This window comes from Globicephala melas, chromosome 13 (genome assembly GCF_963455315.2).
Source record: "Globicephala melas chromosome 13, mGloMel1.2, whole genome shotgun sequence".
Taxonomy (NCBI): Eukaryota; Metazoa; Chordata; class Mammalia; order Artiodactyla; family Delphinidae; genus Globicephala; species Globicephala melas.
In genome coordinates, this window is record NC_083326.1 from 14,942,750 (window position 1) to 14,969,590 (window position 26,841).

General features: G+C 46.5%; 1 protein-coding gene across 1 annotated transcript in view; it reads right to left on the reverse strand.

Annotated features, from left to right (window-relative positions):
• Positions 1-25,644, reverse strand: part of CCBE1 (collagen and calcium binding EGF domains 1) — a 233,723-nt gene extending 208,079 nt beyond the window's left edge. The window contains exons 1-2 of the mRNA XM_030868082.2: positions 25,506-25,644; positions 24,988-25,068 (exon numbers count right to left, since the gene is read on the reverse strand). Coding sequence (XP_030723942.1) covers positions 24,988-25,068; positions 25,506-25,636 — 212 coding nt within the window. The 5' untranslated portion in view covers positions 25,637-25,644. The remainder of the gene's footprint in view (positions 1-24,987; positions 25,069-25,505) is intronic.
• Positions 25,645-26,841: the final 1,197 nt, after the last annotated feature.

Here is a 26,841-nt window from a genome sequence, read left to right on the forward strand (position 1 = left end):
TTATGTTTATTATGGTTACAGTATCATTCCCATTAATTTTTTCATCCCACAACTAAAGAAATGAACACTTTTGTAAGAATGTTTTTCTTAGTCTGTTCAGACTCCTGTAACAATACCACAGACTGGGTGGCTTAAACAACATACACTTCTCAGAGTTCTGGAGACTGGGAAGAGTCTACAATCAGGGTGACAGCAGACTCAGTGTCTGGTGAAAGCTCTTCCTGGTTCACAGACGGCTGTCTTCTTGCTGTAGCCTCACATGGCACAAAGGGCTCTCTGGCCTCTTTTATAAGGGCACAAATCCCACTCTTGAGGGCTCCACCCTCCTGACCTAATCACCTCCCAAAGGCAACACCTCCAAATACCATCAGACTGGGAATTACGTTTCAATACATGAATTTGGGGGAGGATACAAGCATTCTATCCGCTGCAATTTTCAATCAATATATAAACGGTAACAGATTCTTTCCTCTAAGGTGGGGCAAAAAATAAGTGAAATATCAACCCACGTCTGAGATGAGGAAATGTGGGCTCAGGATGGAAAGGATGATCCCCAAAGGGAAGATGTATGAGGCTGGAGATGTTATCAGCCTCCCTCATAATTCAGACTTGCCTAAAGTCATGCATGTGTGTTCACAGCAATGGGATGGCTTACAGCCTATACAACCCCAACCATGTAACCACCTCCCCAGGGCCACAACTTCCAAGTAGATCTGCCTGTCTCTTCCTTAGCAAAACATTCTATTCACTACCAGGCACCCCACCAGCCTACATCAGTCTTCCCAAGCAGTGTTCCATCTTATCACTCCATTGTACAAAGCATTTTGGAAAGCTTTCCAAGTAAAATCTAAACCCAAAGACTGACATTCAAAGCTGTGCTACAATTTGGCCTCGCAGAGAGCTCTGCAAGAGTAGCTGAATACCACTAGGGGAGAATTCTCACTTAAACGTCAGAGTTTGGGGGAGGCAACCTGCCGACAGGTCCTGCATACTAAGAAAGCCGTTCAAGCGCCCAACAATAAGAAATGACCAGAAGGAGGAGTGGGTCCTTGAGGAGGTAAGTGACAAGAACGTAGGTTTTGTTAACTGCATTTCCAAAGACCAGCAGCTGCAGGAAGAGGAGTGGAGTAGGAAGAGATAAGGCCGGGAGGGTGATTACGTTGAACACACTGTTAAGTGAGGGATGAGGTGATACAAGCCTGAACATGAGAGGTGAAGGGAAGAAAAAAAGGTATGTTCAGGGGCTTCCCTGGTGGCGCAGTGGTTGAGTGTCCGCCTGCCAATGCAGGGGACACGGGTTCGTGCCCCGGTCCGGGAAGATCCCACATGCCGCGGAGCGGCTGGGCCCGTGAGCCATGGCCGCTGAGCCTGCGCATCCGGAGCCTGTGCTCCGCAACGGGAGAGGCCACAGCAGTGAGAGGCCTAAGTACCGCAAAAAAAAAAAAAAAAAAAAAAAAGGCATGTTCAAAGGCTCTTATTAGGTGTTGGATTAGATAGAGGAAAGGATGGAGGGAATGGAAGGAAGATCAAAACTCACACCAAAAAAGCAGGTTTAATGAGCCAGGAAGATGGTGGCCCCACCGGCAACAAGAAGGGAGGCAGGATGCTGGTTTGGAGATAACTACAGAGATAACGAATTCAAGCAAGAGAAGAATGGAACTTGAACATTCAAAAGGACAGAGAAGAAAGTAGCAAGGCCTTTAGTGGTGGACATGGGGACTGTCTTTATTCATTGGATAATAGTGCATTAATGCAGGCATAACTGGACTAGAACTTGGGGCCAAGAGCTCTAAACTGCTATTATGCACAGAAATCAAGAGGGAATACAAGACATAGCAAAAGAATGGCTGGAGTAGCTGTCTGGAGAATCATACTAGCCCCATGAGACTAGAAGTCAAGAGGAAAAAAAAAAAGACATCAAGTAAAGAAGAATTACGGTCCACGGGGTGGTGGTGTTTAGAGATCTACAGCTTTGAGACCTACAAAAACAGCCTCCAACAATCCTCCCGTGCAGCTGCACAGGCCACCTCCCTTGAATCTGGGCTGGCTCTCTATGCCTTGCTTTGATCAACAGTATACAGTGAAAGTGACCAATACAAGCTCCAGCCTTCAATAATTTAGGCCTTCGAAGCTTCCACCTTGCACCGCTTCCATCTCTGTGCTCTTGGAATGAGTAGCCCGCCCAGACTATTGAACGATGAGGGTGCAGGTGGGGAGGGGTGACCTGGAGGACAGCGGAGGCACTGAGGCTGGCGGCCGGCACCAAGCACACCTCCCACGACATGACTCCTGCCATCTTGGTTCCTCCAGCCCCTGCTGAGTCCTCCCCGCAACCCCCAGCCAGGACCACATGGAGCAGAGCCAACCCATCCCTGGCGAGTCCTGCCCAAACTACAAACCCACAGAACCGCAAGCCAAAAGATCATTGTTTCAGGCCACGAAGAGTTCGGGTAGTGTGTTACGCATTAATAGATGACTAGAAGAAACAAAGTGCTGATTAAGGAATGAATCAAGGATAAACTAAAAATTGGACACGCTACACCATGGCTCCACCACTTACAAGCCAAGTGATGTTGAGAAAGTTGCTCAACAGGATAAGCTTTAATTTATCTCAACTGTAAAATGATCAAGAACAGTTGACCCTTGAACAGGGGTTTGAACTCCACATGTCCACTTACACTCGAATATTTTTCAGCAGTAAATACAGCCAGGGGTGCAGAAGGGCCCGACTACAAGTTATACCAGATTTTTGACTGTGGAGGGTCAGTGCCCCTAACCTCTGCATTGTTCAAAGGATAACTGCAGTTACTCAGAAGATTGCCCAGGGGGGTAAAGAAAATCACATACTGCTTTAACACAGCGCCTGGGACACAGTACGTGCTCAATACATATTTACGGTTATTACAAGCAAAGTCCATATTTCTGAACACAACCAAAATTTATGTTTCTAAGTGCATATTTGGCACTGTCCAGAAAACCAATACAATCTCTTCTGCTATTACACAATATTTGCATTTCTAAGAAATCTTGTATAATCAGCAACTGTATTATAAAAATAATTGCTCGGGCTTCCCTGGTGGCGCAGTGGTTGAGAGTCCGCCTGCCGATGCAGGGGACACGGGTTCGTGCCCCGGTCCGGGAAGATCCCACATGCCGCGGAGCGGCTGGGCCCGTGAGCCGTGGCCGCTGAGCCTGCGCGTCCGGAGCCTGTGCTCCGCAATGGGAGAGGCCACAGCAGTGAGAGGCCCGCATATCGAAAAAAAAAAAAAAAATTGCTCCCAGGGGGAAAATGGCTTTAGGATCTCAAGCTTCAGGTTTACAATAAGTTATTTTCTGTAGGAATTAGTAACAATGGTTTGTGGCTGTAAAACCTAAACATTCCTGAGCAAATCCAGCATTTAATCATATCCAAATTTTGTTCAAAAGGCCTTTCCTTTTCTATCTTCAAGACTATCATTTGTACTTTCTTAAACTCATCTTTATCGCCAATGGCTTTTCATAAAGCATCGAATGGAAACGGGAGGGTTAAAGCCCCCAAAGTTAAATGCAACTTAGGTCAGGAAGAACGTTGAAGGAGAGACCCCCCAAAGCCAGACAGTCAGCTGCCCAAACCAAGCGTCCCAACAGCTGCTGTTGCCACGAGCACGTCTAGCTCCTGAAGGAAAGCTTCCTTGAGGACAGTGATTGCTTTGTGACGCCAAGGGCATTCTCTAATCTGTTGCACTGTATCCAATGTGTGGTGTTGAAGCTGATCCCGCAGAAGGAATGTCTGCACTGTATCCTACCCGTGGTGCTAAGTAAAATCTCTTAATTCGGCTCATCCTCTATGATTGCTATGTCCAGTGACTGGTTTCACTTTGGGCTGTTTATAGAGGAAAAAAAATCAAGCAACGTCAACTAAAATGTACAGCAACATCACCTGCCACCCACACACCCACACGTGCACACGCACACACAGGGTTATGAAATTCTCATGAACGTTTCTGTTCCTTGCAGTACAGATCTGCTCTGTGCAGCCTCACTCTAAGTGGACAGCTCCCACATTCAAAGACTGACTTTACAAAGCTAAGGAAAAGAACTTCCTCAGTCTTTTAATCTCCACTCTCTTTAGAATCCCAGTGACTGTGAACATGTCTAAGCTCTTAAGGGAAAGGCCCACAGCGTTCAGGAGAGAGGAGATAGCTGGTCCATCCACAGTGAAGGGACAGTTACCAAATATGAAGATAAAGAAGGTTCGGACGTTCTCAGAGTACCATCTGGGAGACAGACACTGTTTAAGCTAGAAGATGCTGCTAGAGGAAGTATATCACCAGACCTAGAGATTGGATAGAAGGTGGCAGAAAAGTCTGGAAGGAAAGAAGTGGGATCTCTAAAGATATTTTAACAGGATCAAGTACGAAAGAAAATGCCGTGGTAATGGCCAGCAGTATTTGGTTAGGACACAGAGGAAGTTACAAATAAAAGCCCAAAAGTGTATTCCCCACCCACCACGTAGGTAATCTCCTGAAACAGGCAGAGCCATAAACCAAATTAACAACAGCCACCATCACACAGCACATACAGCAGTCATTATGCGGCACATAGAGCCTCGACGGCATCATACAGGCCCCATCCATGGGCCTTAAGCAAGCTGTACTTGACAGGACAGCGGCGGTCTACATTTGAAGGTCATTGTAAGGACTGTTCCTATGAAACTTACTGTGTCCAGTATAGGGATGATTTTCATCACGTTATGTATTTTCACAGTGACGCCTGGGTGAAACTTCTCTTTGGTCTTAACACAAAGAACAGCTGTAGTTCTCCCAGGCAATGTTCAGCTTTTTACCACATGGACTCGTATAACCGATCTTTTCTCACTGGCTGCTAAAAAGCTCAGAGCCCAATGGCCCACCCGTAGCACATTCTTACCCTCAAAGCTGGCTCCATTTCTTAAGTTTCCAGCCTTTTTTTGTCCTTTTAATATATGCTATCTCTTCATGTTTTATGTATTGTAAACTGCCTTACATATCTGGAATAGATCCAAGGATAAATTCAAATCCACATAATAAACATGGCTTTGTTTCAGAGAATGATCTTACTATACAGAAACCATATGTATTCATTTACCCTTATCACAGACATGTATTCTGCAGGGAAAATGGACCAAGCACTGCCCTAGGCACACAGGATACAAAAATAATTGAAACAGGCACGGCCCCTGTCCTCCTCTAGTCAGGGGGAGACAAAATAAGCTACAAATGGTTTTAAGTGCTATAACAGAATAAAACAAGGACCTGAAATGGAGACCCATAAGGACAGGGGGATGTACCTGTCAGTAGGGGGCTTGGGAAACACCTCACAGAGATGGTGACACTGAATTCTGAATTATTGGAAGCTGGGATTAGTGGTTTTTAAAAAAGCAAGGGGAAGACCTTTTATCCAGGCAGAGAGAACAGAACGAGCAACAAGCTGAGACAAGTAAGACGGTCATTCCAAGACAGGAGGAGACTGAGCTAAACTGAGGAAGGATAACATACGACAATGGGGGACGAGCAGGGGTCCGATCACTCAGGGTCTTACAGCCTCGGGTGAGGAGTAGAGATTTTGTTTCGAGGGTAATGAGAAGGCACTGAAGGATTTTAAACCTGGGTTGGACAGCATCTGTTATAAGGTTCAGGATCTCACTTTCTGCTGCACGGGAACAGACTGTAAGAGACAGGACAGGAAGCAAAGAGCTGCAATGGTTCAGGCCAAAGGTGATGGTAGCAAAGGAGACAGAGCCCAGATTCGAATATATGTGATGAGAGACTGGATGCAGAGGATGTGAAAAGCGATGATCTAAAATTGCTTCTGCATTTCTGTCTAGAGCGACTCACCGGGTATTAGCACCACAAGTGAGGGCAGCAGGTTGTGTGTCAGGAGTGGGGAGGGAGAGTCAAAATCAGTCTGTTTGGACGTGTTACCTTTGAAATGTCATAAAGGCATCCGGCAGAGACCAAGTCGGCTGGATGCATGAATTGCCAACCCCCCATAAAAATACCCCTCCCAAGACCCTTTTCTCGGGGAAGTGCTAGACTATATGCTCCACCTAAAGGAGTAAATCAGGAAAGGGGAAAATATGGGATCCAGGAAACCTGGAACCTGGAGAGATTTCCCAGGCTCACATACAGTAAGGGAACTCCTGAGGCCACAACACGCTTAAAGAAACGAGTCTGGATCACAGCAGACCTCGAGGTTTTGCGAGGAACTTCTTCAAGATGGGTGAAACGATAGGACACCTATTAAGTTTGACTATATTGAGAGGGACTTTATACAAATGAGGGCAGCTTGGAGGTTGGACTCGTATTTCTATATTTTTTTAAAAGGCAAAAGATAGGACAATTATGAATTATAGGGAAGGCAAAATACAGTAGGAAAAAGAGGAGTCATTGCGTTCAAGTAGGGATGCGATGTCAATAACATCTCTGCAGTCATAATGTAGACAACGAAAACCAATCGATCCAGAACTATACCGAGACGATGCAAAGAGGGGAAGTAAGTGTGGATGGTGGCTGACAGCCAAGTTCTCTCCTCTCATAGAGGGAAGTCAAAAGACAGTACCGGAAAATAAAAATAAATTATGCTGTAATACAAGTGATTTAGCGGTATGGACACAAACATTAAGAATAAGGTTGAAAAACTGGAACAGTTTCTGTGGGACCGGAAGGTCTGAGAGGGGTTGAGGGCCCGCAGAGAGTAAATTATACCGTTGATTTTAAATTTTTTTTTTTTTTTTTTGTGGTATGCGGGCCTTTCACTGTCGTGGCCTCTCCCATTGCGGAGCACAGGCTCCAGACGTGCAGGCTCAGTGGCCGTGGCTCACGGGCCCAGCCGCTCCACGGCATGTGGGATCTTCCCAGACCGGGACACGAACCCGTGTCCCCTGCATCGGCAGGCGGACTCTCAACCACTGCACCACCAGGGAAGCCCTTAAATATGTTTTTAACAAAACATTGAAAAGGTACATGAGTAGACATCAGAACAAAGACAAAAGAACAATTATGGCTCCCTTTCATTTCAGAAAATCTAAGTTGCTTTGTTTTTGTTATTAGTGAAGCTAATGTATTGAGTGTCAGTGAATACAGTTTTGCCACCAATAGTGCGAAGCAAGGCCTGTTCAAAAAAAGACGACTCACAGATATAGAGAACAAACTAGTGGGTACCAGTGTGTGGGGCGGTGGGGGGGCAGGGGAGGTACAAACTATTGGCTCAGGATGTATTATACAATATGAGGAATAGAGCCAATATTTTGTAGTAACTGTAAATGGAAAGTAACCTTTAAAAACTGTATAAATTTAAAAAAAAAATTTTAAAGGCCTGTTCATTTGGGTTTAAAAGGCCCCTAAACCCTAAATGTAAGTAAAATATAAATACCGATAAGTATAAAAATAAAATGTCACAATACTTGTGAAACTAACTATCCCTGGCCTCATACAGAGTTCCACCCTACTACAAATGGTGCTACAATGTGGCATGCTAGGTACAGTATGGGATTTCTATTCTAGAAACTCTCAGAAATACACACACCTGTTCAAAAGTAAGATCAATCATTAGTGGTGACAGAAGTACCCCCTCACCCATATGACTTAATTCAAGAGAGAGAACTCCACAAAACCCAAAGTTTATTGTGGGGGGATGTTTAAAACTTTTGGGTATGATGACATTTTAGCAGTGTGAAAAAACTCTCTCTTAGGGATGAATACTAAAATATATTGTGGTAAAATGACATGTCTGGAGTTTAATATACTTTAGAAAATAAAAGAGATAAAGCAAACGGTGCAAAATCTTAATTACTGATGAGCACATGGAAATTTTCTTGTAGAGTTATTTGAAGTTTTCATAATTAAATACATGGAAGGAAAATATGGTCAGCTTTTCCTCATCTTCCAAAAAAGGTAAGTTTGCACATTTTCTTTATGATTACGACGCAAGTAAAGTACACTGAAAAGCAAAGGCTGCCATAGAGATTTATTTCCATCCAAATTACAAGCCCACCCTAACGAAAACTCTTTCAAAAGGATGTGGACAAAGTGAGAGTGGTAGTATATATATGGACATATATACACTACCAAATGTAAAATATAGCTAGTGGGAAGCAGTCACATAGCACAGGGAGATCAGCTCGGTGCTTTGTGACCACCTAGAGGGGTGGGATAGGGAGGGGGGGTGGGATGGGGGGGGTGGGAGGGAGACGCAAGAGGGAAGAGATATGGGGATATATGTATAACTGATTCATTTTGTTATAAAACAGAAACTAACACACCACTGTAAAGCAATTATACTCCAATAAAGATGTTAAAAAAAAAGATGTGGACAAGGCAAGCTAGGGTGCAAAAGAGAAAGTGAGCAGAAAAATAAAAAAATCAAGCTTCAAATGAACGAGGAGCCTGTTGATTTAGTTCAAAACTCAAGTGTAATACCATTTTGTTAAAAACTAGGACCACCTAAGCATGGAGAAGGGTATTAAAAATCTGATCATTATCTGGGTAATTCGAGAGAAGCCTCATCCTTTCATGTGGGTAAATCTGGCTGAAACAAACACACCCCAAAAAGCCCTTAATCTAAATTATGTAGCTAACAGCCTTGTTTCATCATCTATTCCCCTTGGCCAGACAGCCAAATATGGAGCCAGAACGAGGGCAGCGGCATGATCATACTGGCAACTCGGCTGCAGGAGGCCAATTAGCACATGAAGTCTTTCCAAGGACCCTTGGAAAAGTAAACTCCAAAGGATATACATGTGTTGAAACATGTTTGTAATAAAATTTCTGTGGAACTTTAAGACAAATATTAAGCCCAGTACGTTAGGATAAAAGATGTGAAGGAGATTTTACGAGAAAGCCTTGTCACCTGAGGTCACCCTTCCTTCCCATCTTTATTACCATGTCTCCCCAAGTTAAACAATTTCTCCTTTCTAGAAAGGGGGAGGTCCGCCATGGCAGTAAGGCTCTGCCTTAGGAGAGGAAATTGATACTCCACCCTCCTTATTCTGTGGGGCAGCACACCTGGAAAGAAAGCAGAAGGAAAAGCAAACAGCGGTGGCGGGCGTAAGGAGAGAGCGTAACACTTGTGCCGAGAAAGATGGACCCCTGTGCTCACCCAGCATGCGTTTGCAGCAAAGAGGACCTCACTTTCAACAGTATATACCTGGAGAGTAAAAAGACTTTTTTTCCCTTTAACTAAGTAACTGGGTTAAGAAAAACTACCAAAGGCATTTAAGAGATGACAGCTCACAGATGGCTATCTTGCTTTTCAGGCTGATTAGAGATAAGTACCCAGACTGTCCCACAGTATCTCCAGGTGAAGCAAATCCCCTGGGCTATAAACGAAGCCGGCTTCCTTTGGCTTAGCTCTCCGTGAGGAAGGGAGAGATCAGTCACAGACCACCAGAGCTAGAAGGAACCTGGTCAAAGTCCCACCATCCCACACCTAGGACCAGAGCCAGAGGGTTACAGGAATCCTAGGAGGGCAGCGGTAGAGCTGTACACTAAAGGCCATGTCCTGCAGCTTCCAGACCAAAATGCTATCTGGTGACTCTAGATTCTTCCCTCCTGATTCGTTTAGGTAAAACTTGATATATTTGAAGTTTGCATCTTAAATGTAAAGACTGAACCCACCAAAACCCTCAGCGTCTGCTAACTGCTTAAGAAGCAGCTCTCCAGTGAAGAGATGAATTAGGATGCATCCATGCAATAAAAGTACTATGTGGTAAAAATGAATTAGCATTCCGCGTAATGGTAAGCGTTCTTTACCTATTGTTACGTGAAAAAAGCGACCGCAGAACAAACCTGTTTCTGTAAGTAATAACTACGTTATGTCCGCAAGTAATAACTACGAGTATGTCCGTTAGTAAAGGCACAGAAAAGATCAGGAAAATACACTCCAGTCCTTGGCTGTCATTATCCTGGAGGGGCAAGATTATGGAGGATCTCCAGTTCCCAGTCATTCATGATGTAAAACACGTAAAGAGCAAGTACTGCTATCATAGACAAAAAGGTAAAGTTTTAAAAAGAGACAATTACCTCCTTCTTGCGCTCTTTTGTAGCAACTAGAAAGCACGATTCTTCCCTTACACGCTTCTCTAAGAAGGTGTTTTCCCCTCATCTTCACGATGGTACTTTCCTTTGGGAGCCAAGCCTCTCAGCTGCAGAGTCCTAAGAAGTATGGATGAAACCTTCCCCTCTTCAGGGCAAGAGGAGTTAATTATGGTCCCTGCAACACCATAGGCTTCCCCAAATTAAGGCTTCCGTCGCGTCAAATGGAATGAGCACATACCAAGTGTGTCAGGACCACCCAGAGTCAAGCTGTGTATGAGCTAAGGGATGAATAAACAGCCTAAAGATGATGCAAGTCATGTTTTAAAGGATGGACAGGAGAAATTGGACTTAATAACAGCCAAGAAAGGAGTCACTGGAGAGGCAAAATTTGGAGGTACAGCGTGAGTAAACAGCTCGATGGCCAAACGCTGCAAGGGGGTTGTCTACACTGGAGCATCCCCATGAGTGCACACCACCACCACCCCGACCCCAGCAGCAATGACTGCCCAGAAACGGCTCCAGGTGTGCCACGACCTCAACCTCTCCTGCTCTGGCACACCAGAGCGGCAGTCGGGACTGCCGAAGCCTCCTGGACCGGAGCCTCCAGCCTTAAGCTTCCTTTGTCATTGACCTCAAGGTGCCCTCCACAGATGATCATTTTCACGTGAGCCATGACCTGGAAATGTGTTTCCCAAACACTAGGGGTCTCTGGGAAAGGACTCGAAGATAGTTGGAGTGGCAGACATGCCTAGTAAATTGTCAGCATCCTTTCACATCTTCGCCTAACGTTTTAAATACCCGTTCCTGTTATATCCTTTCTAATAGAGTGCCACACTCATCATGCTGTCACAGACTCTGGAAGTTTAAGAACTCAGGTCACTTAGGAACCACTTCGCGTCTTGCCAGCCTCCAATTCAAAGAAATCCCTCATTAAGAACCTCAGAAGCACATCTACCCAGGAAATGCAATTATATTTCCTTAATTTATAGTAACTTCTATATCTATGACTTAATCAGCATGACCGCATCTTTCTTTTTGACTAGAATGGCAATTACAGTAAGTCCTCTACATACAAGCTGCGAACTTTCACGCATTCCCACGCCCAGTCGTGTAAGTTAGTTCACGTGTCTGGCGTACATTGTCACGTGGGTGCATCCTCCACAAGTGGTTGTGCTTTTGAGTACTTTACTGTACAGTACTATAGAGTACAGTAGTACAGTATCTTTATTTCAAACCCAGGATGTCATCTATGATGAGAAAAGAGGAAAGCTACTACCCAGACATCACTGGATCGTTTTCTTAAGAGGGTAGATAGAAATGAATGCAGCAAGGAACCGGGACCTGTGGCATCAGCGTCAGGCGTGAAATTGCAGCTCGCCCTGTCTCCCCTTGCTGACGATCCTCAGCTCTGCCATCCCTCACCTCCTCCAGTCAGTAACTCTTCCTGCCTGTTCACTCAATGCCAGCCCCTGGATGCCAGCTGTTGTACTGTACTTTTCAAGGTACTGTAAGATTAAAAATGTTTTAGTCCTCGTGTAGTAGTTCATACTACACAGTATGAGATTATTAATCTTCATATGGCTATCCACGTGGACCATGTTCTTTAGTGTGGGGAAAATTAAGAGAAAGTGTTTGCCGATGAATACTTAAACACTTGAGCTGTCTGACTCTAAGCGAGAAGATACCCTCCCCTAACTGGTGTCTCTTACATCAAGAAGAGCAAAGTTTTTGCTCTTGGTATTTTTTTTCCTAATCCAGCGTATTTTTAAAAACTGGGTAGTTCTGGGGCTTCCCTGGTGGCGCAGTGGTTGAGAGTCCGCCTGCCGATGCAGGGGACATGGGTTTGTGCCCCGGTCCGGGAAGATCCCACGTGCTGCGGAGCGGCTGGGCCCGTGAGCCATGGCCGCTGAGCCTGCGCGTCCGGAGCCTGTGCTCCGCAACGGGAGAGGCCACAACAGTGAGAGGCCCGCGTACCGCAAAAAAAACAAAAAAACAAAAAACTGGGTAGTTCTGCCCTTGATAAAGATGAAGAACCAGGGCTTCTAAAATGGGTCAAAAAGATCTCAAAGGAATAAGGATATATGTTAACCTGTATATTCTAAAGACAGTACTTATTCCTGCCAATTTTAGTACTTTTAGGGAGAACTAAAATAAGACCTAATTTTTTGACAGCTTCAGGAGAATGAATTTGTCAAAATTATATATAATTCCTCTGAGCTAGAAATACATGTATATCCAAGGAGAATGGTATCAAGAGCTTCTTCAGTTTTCACCAACATTTTGCTACATCATTCACAAAACCAGTCTGAAAATGCAACTACTGTTGCTTTTTCTTCAATAATTCTTTACTATCAACTCTCAAAATAAATGCTACTTAACTGATTACTTTTACCCAGGCGTGTTTGTCCCCTGGAAACTATGATTGACATACTTCAGATATGTGGTTTCCTGCGCAATTCCTCAAAATAAAGCCTCTTTTCCACGGCTGAGAAAGGCCCACAAGTGAGTCTCTGCTCGGTAGCTGGGGAGACTTTTATTTTAAGGTTAAATTAGATCCCGCCACCCCCTTACTTCCTAACCTCCGACGGCTTCCCATCTTACCCAGTGATGGAACTAATTGTCACAGATATGGGAAGTCATTCTGGCTTACACATGGTTTGGCTTGACCTTTACGCTAACTACAACAGCCTGTCTTCTGGCCTGTCAAACAAGCCTTGCACATCTGATTTAACCACTAAAATCTGATTTAACCATTTAAAAATCTAAAGGGAATAACTGTGGTTCAGGCATTCAAAATGGAGCCGGGTGGCCATCGTGGATGTGCTTTCAGACATGTTCCTGTATCACTGAGAACTTGAATTCTCTGTACTGTATCAGACTCAAGGATACCATCAGTCGTTCTTAATATCTGCTAGCAGCCGCCTAGGTCTCAAGGTCTCCCCTTGTACCTGTGCAACCACTTCAGACCCCAACCAATCCTTATTTGTCAAGCATCCTGACTTATTGCCAGCTCCAATTATGATTCTTGATACACGACTCACGTGACTAACTTTGTGATTGTTGCTTATATAAGCCTCCCCCATTTTGCAGTCAGGTGGAACACAGTTTAAGTACTTCTTAAATCTGTCTCTCTTGGGCTATAGTCCTCAGGCTCAAATAAAATTCTTTTCTATTCCTATTAAAAATATATATTTTTTGTTTGCTTGTTTTTATATATTATTTGTGTGAGAAGTATTATAAACCTATTACAGTACGGTACTATATAGCCGATTGTGTTAGTGGAATAACTTTGTTGGACTTACAAACTGGTCTTATGTGCGCTCGGAAGGGAACTCGTTCATAGGTAGGGGACTTACTGTACACGTATGTAACGATGCATTCCATATGGACCTCCTTGGGGACTGCCTGGTTCGCGGCCATATGGTATATACAGGGCTTAGGTGACACCTATGCAGTCAAACCACAGAGCACATTGTTTCGTTTTGCACAAAGTTAATGCAAACCTAGAAAAAGCCTTGTGTTTGGTGCGGGTTGAGAAGTTTCTTCAGTTATCAGAGGGGAGGCCTGAAGAGTTGAAGAGGAACACAAAAACGGAATGGGAAGAGAATCTCTGCCAGCACATAGATTTCCTATCACACTAAGTGGAAAAAACAGTGTGTGTTTGATGCTTGCAAGGGAAGAAAGACACAGCTTGACACTGAAAAGCTTTCATTTATAATATGCTGAGCCATGTTTATATCTTGGGAGAAAATTCATGCAGTGCAGCAACAAAACATTTTTTAAAAAATTCAACAAAGGTCACCAAGTAGCTCCAGACACCAAGCTGAGAGGCTGCAAGAGGAAATGAAAAGTGATAGAATTTGCAGCAGGGGATTTAGGGCTGATCAGCTTAAGAAACACAACACTCATGAGGAATGGACCACCTTTCTTGATCCACCTCAGCCCACTTCATCACTCTCCTGACTGCCCTCGAACCATCCAACTCAGAAGAGAAAGGTGATGCCAGGAGGGAAAAAGTAGGACCCGACAGAAGAAGTAGGAGACACCAGGCACCAACACAAGCTCTAACTGTAAATTTCCCTGCCGAGGGGCGTGGACCTGCAGTAACTGCACAAGACGTGAGGACCCAGGCCTAATGGCCATAGAAGGAAGAAACAGGGACCATTTCTCCATTGGCAAGGAATCAGGCAGCTTACCCCCTTTTGCTTTCTGCTCCAAGGTTTTCAACCTTGGCTGCATAATGGAATCGTGCAAGGAGCTTCAAAAATTCCCAGTGTCTGGCACCCACCTCCAGAGTTTGATGAAACTGGTCTAGGGTACTAATCTGAACAATGGAATTTTTTTTTTTTTTTAATTAAAGCTCACCAGGTGGGCTTCCCTGGTGGCGCAGTGGCTGAGGGTCTGCCTGCCAATGCAGGGGACACGGGTTCGTGCCCCGGTCCGGGAGGATCCCACATGCCGCGGAGCGGCTGGGCCCGTGAGCCATGGCCGCTGAGCCTGCGCGTCAGGAGCCTGTGCTCCGCAACGGGAGAGGCCACAGCAGTGAGAGGCCCACGTACCGCCAAAAAAAAAAAAAAAAAAAAAAAAAAGGCAGGAGAATAAAGCTCACCAGGTGATTCCAAGTGCAGTCTAGGCTGTAAAGCCACAGGCAGTGTTTTGCAAGTAGGAAGCAAAGAAGAGCCACGCGTGAGGAAGGAGTCCCGGAACGGTACAGTGATGTTCAGGACAACGCTTCCCAGTTTAATGTGCGTAGGAAACACCTAGGGACGCTTGTTAGAATGCAGATTCTAATTCAGTAGGTCTGGGGTGGGGGGGCCTCAGCATTTGCAACAGTGACGTCTTGATGTAGGGAGTTAGAACAGATCACAGCCTCCATCATTTAGCTAGAGGAGGAGGTACCACAGAAGGGGTCACTACAAACAACATTATGGTTTCATGTTTTTCCTCTTCAGCGGTATTAACGATACTTTAATTTCATTGGATAACTCAGTGTCACCACGTGCAGTGATGCCCATGGAAATCAGTGTGTATGAAAACCGTCCCCTTTGTCACATGGCCCCAGCGTGTGCTGGGCTTTTCTGGTGGGGGGACACGATGGGCTGAATTGTGTCCTCCCAAAACTTACACATTGAAGTCCTAAAACCAGTACCGGAGAATGTGATTATTTAGAGATCAGAGCTTTAAATAGGCCAGAGTTAAAATGAGTTATGAGAATGGGCTCTAATGCCGAATGAAGTGGTGTCCTTGTAAGAGGAAGAGATTAGGACACACAAGCACAGAAGGAAGACCCTGGGAAGACACAGAGAGAAGACGGCCACCTGCAAGTCAAGGAGAGGCCTCAGAAGGGATCAACCCTGCCACCACACTGGTCCCAGCCCTCTAGCCTCCAGAACTGCAAGAAAGTCTCTAGTTTAAGCTTCCCAGTCTACGGTAGTTTGCCGAGGCGTTCCCGGCAAACATGGGGCAGGACAGGTGGTTGGTTCATGTGTCTACTTTTGATAACTTGTCCAACTTATGTTTTTTTACCAGCAGGACTGACATCCTTATTTCTAGCATCCTCCTTCCCTCGTCTAAACGTCTCTTTAATTTATGGTTGGCAGCAGGCAAGGTAACCACAGTTGTCAGGCTTTTCAGAGGAGCCTAGTGGTTAACAACAGGCTCTGGCGTCAGCCTGTCTGGCTCCACCACACACCTGCTCCGGGACTTGAGAATTCACAGGACAACAAGCTAGTTCCTGACAGCGAGCCTTCACACAGGGCCACCAGAGGAAATCACACGAGCCTGCGTTTCTCCGTGATCTCTGCTCTTGCGTTCAAAGTTCCCCCAGACCCACCCTTTTCCCTCCCCTCCTCTCACCTGTGTTCCAGGTAGAAAATGCAGCCCGATTAAGTGACCTCCAAGTAGATTTTATGCAGAGCCTCACACTTACCTTTCCCTATGCCCTCCCAGCTGATGGGCAGGAGTGATTTCCAGAAAACCGACATAATATTGAAGTCGATTTTTACAGACTTAAAATCCTTCAGCCAAACTTTCTCAGAGATAAAACCCCACTGATGTTGCATTCTAGGTTCCTCTAAGCTTTCAGAATCTGCCAGAACTAAATTCCAGTGCACCTTTCGGGCAATGACTTTGCCTCCAATGAACAGTCTTGTGGTCTTGCTGGGCTCCCAGGAAGCCAACCTCCACTCTGACCTGTCATTTTTCACCACAAAAGCCGTGAGTCGTTTCACTATAGGAAGATTCCAGAGTGACACACACGGACACGTTACCAAGAGCAAGTCCAAGTGGAAGCAAAGAGAGGGGAGAGCTGGAGGGGAAGTTAACAGCCTGGTCTCCGCACTGGCTTCTAGACGGCCTCCGACCTCTGAAGGAATAGTGCTGAACACACACAGGACGTTACAAAAACTGCATTTGTCAATCTGTCGACCTTTATAAGCTTAGTTTGCCTTTCATTTAACCTCCGTTCAGCTGAGTCCATTAAAGTGGCTGTTACCAAGGTCAGAGGCTCCTACATGACTGATATCCACATCTTTTTCTCACCCGACTTCATCTCCATAGGATACTCTCTACTCCTTATCAAGTGTTTATGCCTATAATTTTCTTCTTTGCTATACCCCAGGGCATTTCTTTATCTGCCTAATATGTCAAGCGGTGCATTCCAACATTTTCCTCCTTTCCCTTCTCCAAAATACCATTAGACTCTGCCTCTCTCTCCTCAGAGTATTTCAGTAGTTCTTTCCTTCTCCGCTACTTTGTCCCCGCCCTCAGTGTCGAAAGGCATCACTCTAGGAGTCTCCGTGATCTTCATGGAATCAAAGAGCTGGTACTGTTAAAAAGGCAGTTCAGAGTTTAAGTTCAAAAGTTTAATTACTGATGTTGGGCCCAGTGCAACTGAGCCAACCTATGACACTTTTTAGCCGTAAAAGGAAAAGTGAAATGTTGCAACACTGATTTAGGACTCTCTTCATTGAAAATAACTTTCTCTAGATGTGTGTTCTTCAAATAAGAGCTATACTCTCATTGGATTTTTGAATGTGAGGCCTTCCACTGTAGAAATTCAGAACTAACAAGTTTATGGAGAGCTGGCTTTGAGTCAAAGCATGTGACAATCACTACACAAGCTGAGAATTAAGGACATATGGAATTAAGGATGGTGGGCAACTAGCCAAGGCAATCCAAGGATTACTCAACTGGCAAGGAAGGCCAGTCTGGGAACACAGAGAAAAGCAGCAGTAAGTCAGCACTTAACTAGCTACAGTAAAATCAGCTTCTTAAAAACATCCCGACGAGTTACATTCACTTAGAGAATCATTTAAGGGAAGATGACTGGAAATAAAGTCCCAGCTCAACAATAACTATAGTTGATTCCTTGAGATCAGGAAATCAAGTCACAATGAAAAGATGCTCAGGCCAGAGACCCAGATACAATAAGGCAATACAAAGGCAAAGGCCTCAAAGAAGCAGCAGCCTAAATGTCCTCAAGGTTGCCCCCTTGAGGACTCAGACCTGTGGATGAGGTCATATATGGATGTATTTGCATTAAGACAGCACTTTAGAAGTTGGCAAACTTTCCCTGAAGAGGGCCAGACAGTAAATATCTGAGGTTTGGGGGCCAAGTAAGGTCTGTTGCACAGTTTAACCCTTTAAACAAGGTAAAAAGCATTCTTAGATCCTGGGTTGTATAAAGACATGCCACCTGCCCTACTACAGCAGGCCAATCCCTGCTTTATGCCAAACTTTCCGAGCCAGATCCCAGTGCAGAGGGCCCTCCCAGCTTCCCACCAGTTCTCTGTACCAGCAGCCACCGACAGCTGCTCCAACTTCTCCCAGAGCACTAAGGATGGGGGCCTCACACCAGCACGGGCAAATTCCAGAGAACACCCCAGAGCAGTGGCCAAGGGGTGGAAAGGTTGCGAATGGATAAGGCTAGAATGGCCGTGGTCCAAGTTTCTAAAGTCATGAAGGGCACGGAAAGATAACCTGGTTCACGTCCTAACACACCGAACAAGGAGGCAATATAGTTGTTCTTCCAAGCTTTCACGCCTAGTTTTGACTCACATGAATCATACCTTGGAGCTAGAAAGATGTACTTTGCTTGACTGGGATTAAACATGTAGAGGTTAACACCACTCCGACCCCTATACAGGTACTTCAGGATGTAAACAAGTTGTCCATACAGTTCAGATGCATTTATGAACACAGACCTGTAATGGGTTATTAGAGTCGAGGAATGTAGGAGGGGCACGCCTTCTCTTCACACTCTGCTTAAAGTTACTGTTGGCAAACATGGGGCAACCTAGGCTGAGGCAAACCGGGTCCACACGAGGTATCTGTTCCTAGTTGGCCCATTCTGAGGCTGTCTCACAGGACACACAGCCAGAGAACTGGCCTTCTCTTTGGAATGCTTTCACATTCCAATAATTCTTAGAAGGGACTTGTGGCACGTGTTAGTTCCCTTCCTGCTAGGAGAAGAAAAACACATTAGTTACCACCGAATCCGGGTTCTCGTGTCCCTGCCTGGAGCCGTAGGGTTTCTTTTGCTGAAACGATACAGCTGGGCCACAGGAAATTAAGCTCTTAGGCCCCCCAAATGTAACATCGGATGTGTGCCAAAGATAATCATCTAACAAACGTCCCCAAGGACATCCTTGGCTTGAAATTCCTTTACTAAAAAAGATAAATTGAATTAAAATCCATGCATTCCATGAGGGCAGAGGTTTGGGGGTTTCTCCTGACTTATTCACATATGTATTCTGGGTGCCTAGAATGTGCTCGGCACATAGCAAGCTCTGAACAAGGAACGCAATCGCTGGTAAAACTTTGAAATTGGTAAATGGCTTTTATGGAAAAGAACCTGGCTTGGCAGAAGAGAAGCTGCCGATGTTACAGCTGATTACCTTTCCACCCCCCAAATAAAAAGCAATAAGCTGAGAAAGGATGGAGACCTTCGTTCGCTGGATAGTCAGCAATGCCCCGAATCAGGCAGACCCTCTAACGCAGAGCAGCCAGGATCCCACTGCACAGGAAGGTAGTGAGTTTGCGTAAGCTGAACCACTGAACTTAAACTACCGATTGGAATGCAAACTACCATCTGAGAAAATAGGGTATTCTAGAAAAAAGAGCGTATTTGCTTTTTCCGGGTGCATCCACCCCACAGCTTCACTTAGAAAAGATGAAGGGAAGTGAATGTAGCAAGTCAGGCATCAACAACTTTGGGGACAATGTGTAGCAACTGGACCCGGTCTCAAAGGACACCAGTTGTGTCCTGTTCACAATTGTGGCCAGTTCAATTGTTAGCTGTTTCCTACCCTTCTATCTTGTTCCCTAGAGAATGAGTGAAAAGTGAGAGAGAACCTTGCCTGGGCCAACATCCTCCACCTCCCCTCTCTCCTGACACCTGCTCAAGCTAAAGAAAAGGGTGTGGGTAGGGAGCGAGATCCCCTTTAAAACTGCATCCACCACTACTTCAAAGCCAGCGTCCACAGGGCAATCAACACACTGGGCAGGACTGCCCACATCCTCTTCAGGTATTATTTAAAGTAACAAGTCCATGGAATGAGCTATATAACTGCCAGAAGCAGCACCTGTAACACATTAGCAATTAAAGTTTAACGGTCAAGGTGGGAACTAATGCAAACAATGGCAGCAGCTCACAGGTGTAAGCAAACTGCTTTCCAGCAGAAAGAAACTCAGCTGAAAGCAGCGGGCATACTCGGATAGCAACAGAAGTTCTGGAAGACCTGAAAGATTTCAGTCACATCTCCTTGTTTACTTGTAAAATTAACATTCATCCCCCGAGTCCTGTGTATGTGACAATGTGTATGGACCCTGTCCAGGCACAGGGCTAGCCTCTGAGGCTACAGTCATGAGAGGACAGAGGAACCAGGCACTCAGCAAGCTAACCATCCAGTGGGAGATAGGGTCTAACAGGGAAACATGAGGCTGCCTCCAACTTTTCTGTGATTCAGGCAGTTTTGCACGTAAGCCACCCCCATGCGTCCCCTGCTCTGTTAACATTTGGACTGCTTCCTCCTTATGGTTAGAATATGGACAGGAGTCATGAAGGTACAAATGCTTTCTTAAAGGGGGCCCACAAGCCCTGAATGAGCCAACAGTGATTCAGAGCAGGTTCTAAGCTATGCTGGCCACAGAACGGGGAGGGAGAAGGGAGGAACCAGAACTGGGCTGAGGACCTAATCGCTAGTCTTGTCTCTGCCAATAAAACCCTTCATGACCCTGGACAAGGGGCAAATCTCTAAGAGCCTCTAAAATGGGGTAACTGTGCCTTCTACCTACTTTTATACTTACGTGAATAGAGAACATCGTGTAGTCAGGTAGGAGGCAGGAAGCAGAAGATATCCTTTATGTATTGATAATTTTCCCAAGGCACTAGATTTCTGGGCCAGCCTACAATTGGAGAGGCAACTAAAAACAGCTGACGTGTGACTGCTATAAACACCCTCAGGGTTTCTGGCTAGGGTCTGAATTTGCTCTTTCAAAAATGTCTACTGCAAAGCTCAAAACTCAGCAGATGTCTACTGAGCGCCCAGCTTGTGCACACTCACCACGCCAGACTTGGGGAGACACAGTAGCGAGCCTGAGCGGCAGCACTCACTGAGCGCTTCCTATGTATATCAACTCATTTACATCTTCACTATAACCCTATCACTGCAGTACTAACGTGATCCTCATTTACTTAAAGGAGAGCACTAGAGTACAGATTGAGAAATGTTCAAGGTCACAGAAGCAGTAGAGCTGGAATTCAAACTGGGGAAGAGAGTTTCTACTATGGATGTTTTGACATCAAAGCCCTGTGTAGGGACTTAGAAACCTGCCAGATAGCACATTCTCCAGCCCTTCCTCCAATGGAGACTTAGCTAAAGTCCGGGGCTCTCCCTCTGGTGGTGCTGCCCTAGCTAAGCCACCTTCTTGCTAATTTCCAAGTAAACATATTTGCAGAAATATGTTAACTTCCACATTTTAATTGAGATAATGCAACAGTGCTGCCAAATCCTAAGTGGGAGTTTTTGCATCCCCGTATCATTATTTCCCATGGGAACATGACCCTCATGAGACAGCACTGATGGGACAAACACAGCTGAGAGCCTCTACTTGTAGGTCTGTGAACCACAAAGCTGAAGATCATAGCTAATGCAACAAACACCGAACATTCTGTTAAAGAACCACGTTGAAGGACAATCAAGTCTTCTCTTGCCCATAAAGCCACTCCTAGCTGCTTCTAATCTCTTCCCCATCAGAGTATAAACTACACAATTTTGAACTCGATCATGTACATTGTATACTGGTTACAGTCGTAGAGGCCTGGGTCTAAGACTCAAGTCTGTAAAACGTGACCAGGGACTACGCTCAAGCATTTTCTAGGAATATGTTAAGCTCATAATAGAGGCTCAAGTCCTTAACTGATTAATGGATCCAGAGTTAATCAGCATGTTTATTGGACACAGGCTCACTCAATACAAGTTGATTTCTTGATGTTTCCTACACTCCTGTTATTTCTAAAAAGACTATCATTTTCTTGATGAGACCCCCATAAAGAAAAGGTAAACACAGACCTTTTGTTCAAAAACTACATCCTCTGGGAAAGGAGGAAAAAAGTTAACTTGGAGGAAGAACTTTTAATAGCCACAGAGGGGTAAATGCCATTATAACTTTATGGGCTTGCTTTGGCTAGGATAAATTTAGAGTCTAGATAAATCACACACACTCTGAAATCTTAACTACTGGTGAAATGATACGCTCCATGTCAGAGCGTAGCGCTGAGCAAACATGCCCTCTACGATGAAGCTGCCAAAGGCGTTCGCTCAGTGTTTCATCAGCTTTGGGGACTTGGCTCAATGCATGCTGGGGTAGAGTCCCTAGAGACGGACCCTGTGATTACGATGAAATCCTACAAGGAAGGAAAGCTATACATGTAGGAACCAACGTCGTGTGTATAACATGGTAATGGAAGCTCAATTGTTTGAGACAGATCAAGAGCAGTGGTAACTCAGAAAACCACTGTGGTCACAGGGGCTTGCTAGAGTTATCTGCTTCTTTCGAGTTTATAGCCTCTAAATGTATAGTTTTCTTCCTTACTTAGATGCCAGATTTGGAAAGTTCAGCCACATCTGTAGACACCACCGGGATGATGAAAGGGCCCAGACTTTGAAGTCAGACAAACCTGGGTCTGACCTCGAGTCTCCCGTGTATTAACTTTGTGACCCTGGGCAAGTGGACTTACTCCGAGCTTCGGTTCTCTCTGTAAAACTGAGGCAACACACATGCTACAGAGTGGCTTTGAGGATTACAGCTGTATGTACGTAAAGTGCATAGGACACTGGTGAATACACAGTAAATCTTCCAACTGTCATTTAATATAAGGCTTAAGTGGAAAGGTGCTGCTTACGTAAAACCATGGAGAACAGAAGTGTACAAGCGTGGTGGGGTCCAGGACAGAGTATTCCGACCCCATCTCTTTTCCATATCACCTCAGTCTCCATATGACTTTTAGGAATAATGGCAAATCAGACGTTACATCTACTATACCTCCATGTCCATGGGTTTTCAAAAGCCAGTGTTAAAAGACCACCTTCTAAATTCAGGAGTGACTTCCGGTATACATTCTCTTCAGCAAAAAGCCATTCACCAGAGACATCTGCTAAGAGTGGGATTCTAGGCAGTCAGAAAGCATTCCCAGAACAGTAGTAGCTCTGCTACGTTACTTTCACTTTAATTAAGGGTCAGCCAACAGTCCACGAGTCCGATTTCCTGGAAGGCTGGTTCTTTGTCTGATTTTAAGTTACTGTGGTAGAAGAGCTAACTCACTTGCAGGGGCCTCTGAGCTCCAGAGGATCTGTCCAAACAGGTCTGCACCATGACTCTGGTTACTATAGCAGCGCTTCAAGCCTTAATGCATATCTCGTTCACATGCAAGTTCTGATTCAGGAGTTCTGGGCAGGGGCCTGAGACAATACAAGCTCCCAGAAGATGCCCGTGCCAGACCACACCGGGAGTAGCAAGGGTCTACAGGGCCAGGACAATCAGAATTCACAGACCGAAGAGCACACAGCATTCCTCCATTCTTGGGGCTAAAACGGGGGCAGGAACTGCCAACTGTCTTTAGGAAGGTACTAAACTATGGCAATTGTATCAAACCAATGAAGTACACACAGAACTCTTAAAGGAAAACCAAAGAAACAACATTCACAGGGACCATTACCATTTTCTTCAGCTGAAAACATCCTCCCACTCCTCTAAGCTCTTTTCTCCTACAAATAAGATATCCTTTTTGTTAGCTCTCTAAGCTGTTTCTTTGAGTAGCTGTTAATGAAAACATATCAAGACACTGCTAATGTCTCCTACAGAGGCTTAGTGCAGAAAAACACCAGTTTTTAAATTCTGTTAAAAAATAAAAAGTAACAACAGCTGAACGAATGAAATCAGCTTCGAACACTAACCAGGCACCGATGGTTTCTGAAAATCGGACGTGCCTTCTGTAACTGTCACTGACTTATGTGCAGTCTGCCCTTCAGGGACCAAATAAATGAGCAAACCGTCTCAGGGATACGTTCCATGTTAGATTAGAGGTTTTATGCTGCGGTGACAGGGGAAAAAATGTGTCCTCAGAAATAGTGTGGATGAAACACACGGCTAGCACCAGGTCAGGTCTCCAGATGGGTGACCTTGCTTACCCAGTTAACCTCTCCAAGTCTTCACCTGCCAACTGAACCATACTCCCTCTTCCCCACTAACTCACATGTCTCGTTCAGTGTCACCACCCACTTCCCAAGGCTAAGACTTGACTGTTGCTTCACTTAAGCAGCATGGTACGTGATATAACTGATGTTGCCTTTGTACCCCTAAACTGACCAGCCCTGTAACCACTTACACCTGAACCTTTGAGCACTTTTTTTGGTTTGGTTTTTTTTTTTTTTTTTTAAACAGCTCAAAGGATTCATCTGCTACCGCATCATTAGTGCAACTTCCTTCTCTTTCAAGTTCACTTTTGAGGATTGCTGTGTTATCTTATACTACCCAATAGTCAGCCTAGCACCCCAAACAGTGCACGATTCCCAGAGACAGAGATGGAGTCTGGTGGAGTGTGTGATCCCTGTACCTCCCACAGAACCTTTAAAAAGCAGGCAACTCATAAGCGCTTATGGTGGGTGCCTCCTTCCAAGGAGGGCACTGGCACAGAAGCCTATGGTGAAGTCAACCCTCACCTCCAGAAATTGCAAGCAGGGAACACTGATTCACCTTGAGAATCAGAACCACCTGGGAGCATTTTTCATAGTATAGAATCCCTAGCCCTATTCATGCTTAGCTTTAACAAGCACCCAGGCTCTGTGAGCTGAATTTTCAGGAAGACTGATCCTCTTCTTGTGGCTCAACCATCTTGACGCTTTTCGCTTTCACTTAACCCAAGTCATGCCCGCAGTCCTCCCCCATCCTCCTGCCCACAGAGGCCGTGACACTGTTACACTCTGTCCTAGCAGAAAGTCAAAAGAGAGCCAAGAACCAAGGATTTCCTGGTTGTTTGCCTGCCTTTAGGTTTTCAAAACAAACGCAAAAACAGCCATTCACCTTTGCTATGCCGCACAGTTTACACCCACCATCCGACCCGCTTTCTTTACGAAACTTTCAACGTTTTCTCCAACCATCACGCAAATATTCGAGGAAGCAGTAAACCACCTCCCCTCAGGTTCTAAGAGCACGAACTCTAGGTGCCGCCGCCACTCAGTTGCCCATCATTGCTCCGGCGCAGAAACCACACACAAAAGAAAAGAAAGCGTTTGCACCGAGGGGCACTCACCCAGCACCTACCACCGTGGCCCCGGTCCCCGAGCGGATCTCCAAGCCCCTCCTGCGCGGCGCCGCCTCCCCAAACAGCCCGGGCGCGCACGGACGGAGTCGGTGGAATCCCGAGACTTACCTGAAGCACGTCGTGAGCTCGCCTGAAGGCTTCAGACACGGGTATGTGGTCGTGACGATTTTGTTTTCCGAGCAAATTTCTCTGTGGAAAAAGTTGGAGGAACTTCGTTGGTTCTCCACTGGAGAGTGGAGGACAGCGCGCGTTGGGCATCCGCGTCCCGCGCGGCGACCAGGCGCTGGTTCCCCAACGCGGGCGCGGAGCGGACTCCAGGGTCAGGGGTGGACCCGGCGAGGGTCCAACGCAGGGAGCCCAGGCCCAAGGGAAAGAAAAGGTGAAGAAGTGGGGCACTGGAGGGCGGCAGGAATGCGGCGCGCGGGTATCTCGGTGCCCCGACCCACAGATGGAGGAGCCAGGGCTAAGGGCGCGGAGGGTCTCACCCGGGAGCAGAGTTTACCGTCAGCCAGAACAATTGAGCGCCCGGGGAAGCGAGGGCGTGAGGCTCACCGCTGTGGGGGGGAAGGGGCACCGGCTGCACCCCAAGAGCCACGGCGCACCAAGCAGGGACCGGCAGCGCTTACCTGTCGCCGTCCTCGGGCTCCTCTCGGTAGCTCCACGTGTGTCCCAGCGCCAGGAGCAGCAGAAGCGGACCCAGGCTCTTGCCCAGCTGCCCCCTCGCCGCTCCTCCCCGGCTCGGAGGCGGCGGCACCATCAGGGAAGCTCCCGGCTTCTTCCCGGCGCCGGAGCTCTCTCCCCGCCCTGCGCCCGGCTCCTCCGCGTCCGCCGCCGCCTTCCCTCTCCCCGGCAGGAGGCGCCCGAGGGCGGGGGCGTTTGCGCCACCTGCGCGAGGCACCGGGGTTGGTGGCGCCGTGGTGTTGAGGGGGATTAAGGCTAGGGATTGGGGTGCAGACTACCAGCTCCGAAGAGAGGCCGGGAAATGGGGCGCCTGCGGTGCCTAGCTGGCGCGACGGTTGCGGGGTCCAGGCCGTCTCGCTCGGGAGGTTCACGCCGGAGAGACGAACTCGCTCCACGCGGCTTGGGGCGGCGCCCTTGCCGCCTGCTTCTTCCTCTGCCGGGCGCCGCGCGCAGGGTGCGGAAAGCAGGCGACAGCTTGCATTTTACCCCGGGGTCGCACGCCCGGGAGGAGGAGCCGATTCTCACCCCGGGAAAAGGGAGGGGGAGCAGAGGGGTTAATAAGCTTCCTTCCTGTTGTCGGTTGCTTTCCAAGGACGCGGGTCAGGCTAATCTTTGGCTTCTCCCCTCGAGCGCCTACACTGTCCTTTTCCGCTACCTCGGTTCTCCTTAGTAGAATAAGGGAGGAAGGAGGAGGTGAAGGCTCCAGCGGCTCTCCCAAACTGCCTTCTCTGAAACCTGAAATGGTTTCACCATTTCTAGAGCGTGGTCTGTCTTCATTAAAGCTTCTTAGTCCTCCGGTCGAACAAGCAACGAGCTCTTTCTGGGGGCCGGGGGGTTTAAATCCTCTTGCCCTGAGCAGCTTTAATGCTGCTTCAAAACCATGCACACATGCGAGAGCTGGAAACTCCTGGAAGATCAGGTGAGACACGGAAGGGGGCCGTTAATCAGCGCCTGCACCCTGCTAGTTAACGCGGGGTTGTTAACGGGTATTCTGAAAACCCGGGCTGCGGGGCGGTACGGTAAATCAGCTCACCTGGTGGTGACCCAATTGTAACTCGTACATATACGCCTGCATCTTCGCACTTTGTTGCACGTTAGGCGTTTCTGTGCCTGTTAAAGAGAAGCTCGTGACATAAACGTGCCCTGCTGAGCAAGCAAGTGGTCGTGGCCCGGAAATAAGTTGCAAGAGCAGGAGGTTGCCCGAGGAGGTGAAAAGGTAGCTTGTTCACAAGTTACCGGTGTGCTAATTGGTTAGGTGAGCAGGTGTTTTGATTCAAAATA